Source organism: Sipha flava, unplaced genomic scaffold (genome assembly GCF_003268045.1).
Source record: "Sipha flava isolate LNK unplaced genomic scaffold, YSA_version1 0_pilon_pilon, whole genome shotgun sequence".
Lineage (NCBI taxonomy): Eukaryota > Metazoa > Arthropoda > Insecta > Hemiptera > Aphididae > Sipha > Sipha flava.
The window spans coordinates 3,542,023-3,543,751 of NW_020271713.1; the positions used below are offsets into that span (position 1 = coordinate 3,542,023).

The following is a 1,729-nucleotide window of genomic DNA, read 5'->3' on the forward strand; positions in this document are numbered from 1 at the left end:
TATGTTGTTATTTCGTTTTTCAATTGTATGTAGCGTGCGTTATATGTATTTTTTAGTTTTCATTTTGTTCCCAATCATGTCAAGTATTTTCTCCGTCATCCATGGTTTTCTAGAATCTAATTTATTTTACCAATTACTCTATCAGCAACTTTTACGATATTTTCTTTTACTTCTTCTCAGGTTGTAGAGTCGAGGTTATAGTTTTTCAGTTCTTCGTAAAATTGTTCTAATTTTTTGCTGTCTTTCGAGTTATCTAGACACCATTTCTTGGCTTTTGTACTATTTGTCCTCTTTTTAAACATTACTTTTCATTTGGCTATTACAAGGTTATGGTCACTATCTACGTCAAAACCGGGGTAGACATAACAAAATGTGATTTGGTTTTTGTATTTATTTTTCACAAGGATAAAGTCTATTTGGTATCTTGTTATGTTTCCCGGAGCTTTCAAAGTATAATGTCTTCTTAACGGCACTTCAAAGTATGTGTTGGATATTATCAGTTCATGCTGTTTACAAAATTCAATTAACCTCTTTCCTCTCTCATTAACATTTTCTAAACCAAACTTTCCTGAATTATTAGAACCTTCACAACTGACAGAAGCATTGAAATCGCCTGTGATAAAGATGTTAGCATTATTTTCTGTCAGTTGCAGAAGTTCTTCAACTTGTACGTACATTTCTTCAATGTCTTCTTCTGTACTTCTAGTTGTTGGAAAATGCACTTGGATAATATAGATGTTTGTAGGTTTTGCTTCTAATTTGATCATTAATATTCTATCTCTAAGATGATAAGTGTTAATATAATATAATATTCATAATATTCTCTTACCTAGTATATCCTTTTTCCTTTCACTTCTTTGAGTTTAGCAGTTTTTAGTATTGTTTTTATATTCCATGTTCCTATTTTCAAATTATCTTTATTCAGAAGTTTTTTACCAAGATTTTGTAGATTAACTACCTGAGAAGCCTTGGACCTTCTCCTGCCGGATCTTGGTTTCCGAAATCCATGATCAGTATGGTTAACATCTTCCGTTGCACTTCTAATCCAGGATATCATCAAATCTTTAATACAGTGGGTTCCTATTTCCTTCTGTATCCCCATGCCGTTGATTAGGTGTATCAGTTCGTCCGCCTTTGGAGGCAGTTTCCCACCTCCAGGACAAGAGATTGCTCTCTTCTACCCGCTCATTCGCCCCGGAGGCCGTTAGCACTTGGTAGAAATTGTTTCTTTAACCGGGAATTGTCGGTATTCCTTAAGTCGTCTCTTACGACATGTGGAACATTCCGGGGTCTTATTCTAGTCCTAGAGCCACACAGACATACATAAAATAAAATAAATTCTTTCGGTTATATCTGTTCCGCCATTAAGTAAATATTATAATGAAGATTTTATTTCGAAGTTACCATGGTTACCAGGAATATACCATCGAAAATACCGAATGCAAAAATTCTGTAGTTTCTAATCAAGAATTTCAATAAACAATTGTATACATTGTTTTCGTAGGTATTTCGGAAATAATTAATTCGATAAGTATTTGTTAAAAATTTTATGTTAAACAGTAAAAATCGATTCCAATCGGAAAGTGAACACGATAGAACCGTACAATATCATTCCTTTATGTTAAAGTTTAACGTTTTATCAAAGTTTTCGGAATTTTTATTAATGACTGCGATTACAATACGTTATTCCTGAAAAAACCCCGACAAGTTCAACGTCGTTCAACTATAC

The 1,729-nt window shown here is 33.2% G+C and overlaps 1 protein-coding gene across 1 annotated transcript; it reads right to left on the reverse strand.

Annotated features, from left to right (window-relative positions):
- Nucleotides 1–308: 308 nt before the first annotated feature.
- Nucleotides 309–767, reverse strand: LOC112694130 (craniofacial development protein 2-like). The gene has a single exon (XM_025569516.1). It carries the CDS (start codon nucleotides 765–767, stop codon nucleotides 309–311), a length of 459 nt encoding a protein of 152 aa, XP_025425301.1.
- Nucleotides 768–1,729: the final 962 nt, after the last annotated feature.

What these genes read in the sequence shown, in the direction of transcription:
- LOC112694130 (XM_025569516.1), bottom strand. Translation starts at nt 767, where the DNA reads ATGATCAAATTAGAAGCAAAACCTACAAACATCTATATTATCCAAGTG.